The sequence below is a fragment of the Blastocystis sp. subtype 4 genome (genome assembly GCF_000743755.1).
Source record: "Blastocystis sp. subtype 4 strain WR1 chromosome Unknown seqid_0805, whole genome shotgun sequence".
Classification (NCBI taxonomy): Eukaryota; class Bigyra; order Opalinata; family Blastocystidae; genus Blastocystis; species Blastocystis sp. subtype 4.
The window spans coordinates 244-1,519 of record NW_014568742.1 but is presented as its reverse complement, the minus strand read 5'-3'; the positions used below and the strand labels follow the sequence as shown (position 1 = coordinate 1,519).

At 34.5% G+C, this 1,276-nt stretch overlaps 1 protein-coding gene across 1 annotated transcript; it reads right to left on the bottom strand.

Annotated features, from left to right (window-relative positions):
- Positions 1-57: 57 nt before the first annotated feature.
- Positions 58-1,039, bottom strand: JH06_5503 (hypothetical protein; the record flags this gene model as incomplete). Its single annotated transcript, XM_014669252.1, has 3 exons — positions 58-542; positions 573-661; positions 693-1,039. The coding sequence occupies 3 exons, from the start codon at positions 1,037-1,039 to the stop codon at positions 58-60; spliced, it is 921 nt and encodes a 306-aa protein (XP_014524738.1).
- Between the last annotated feature and the right edge of the window lie 237 nt (positions 1,040-1,276).

Below are 1,276 nucleotides of genomic sequence, written 5' to 3'. Positions count from 1 at the left end.
GAAGAGTTACATGATGTCATTCAAGTGATCAAAAGAAACATCAAACAACAATATACACTAATTCAATTCATCAAAATCATCATTCTTCTTATCAGAAGGATTTGATAAAGGAACTGGAACAGACTCAGGAATATGTTTCTTACCATATACACGATTCAATGAACTGATACTACCTCGAAGAGCATCTGCTTCATAAGGAAGATACAATACCTTAGGAGAACTCGAATAACCAATTCCATTCAACAACTCCAAGTAACGCATTGCTAACATATATTGAGCTTGACTTCCACTATGAGTCTGAAGAGCTGATTTCACCAATTCAAGACTTTGACTTTCAGCACGAGCTAACTCAATACGACCTTGAGCATTTCCTTCAGAAATCTTTCGAGTTGATTCTTGTTCTGCTAATCCACTGTTCTGTTTCATTACTTTTGTTCCTTCTGCACGAATTCGAAGAGCCGTCTTTTGACCCTCTGCAATAATGAATTGACTTCGACGATCTCGTTCAGCAATCATTTGCTTCTTCATAGATTTAGCAATTGCTAATCATCACAATATTCATTCATTCTCACTTGAACGAGGAAGAATGTCCAACAATTCCATACGCTCCACTTTGATTCCCCAAGCCAAGAATCGAGGAAGGAAAGCTTGTTTCATATGTCTACATATCAAAGATCAATACAAATACAAACTCATTGATCTGATCTTGACTTGTCATACATTCTTGGAATGTCATTCGACCAAACACTTCTTTCAATTGTGTTTGAGCAACATTCATTATTGCACTTGGAAGATCATCTACTTCATACACAGCTCGATGAATATCAACAATTCGATAGTACATTATCGAATTCACAGATAACAAAATTGTATCTTTTGTATAGACTTCTTGAGGAAGAAAGTTAAACACACTCTCACGAAGATCAACACGATATTCTGTAGTGTTCTCATCACGAATTGAACCATCAACATCAATATAAGTCTTTGTCCAAGTGAAACGACGAGGATTGTCAATGAAAGGAATCTTATCATCATACATTCTATCAAAATCATACAACAAAGTGAATTCCAGATGTCAAAATCTTTCGACAACTTCCAAAACGCTCAATCACAATTCCTAATACATTATTCACTATCAATAACACTATTATACCTTCTGTTTGATGTACAATATATCCACATAAATTGAATACAAAAGCAATCAACTACACTCTTAACACAAATCATCAATCAAATACAAGTAGAAGAACAATCACTGCAATTAATAGTAATAATA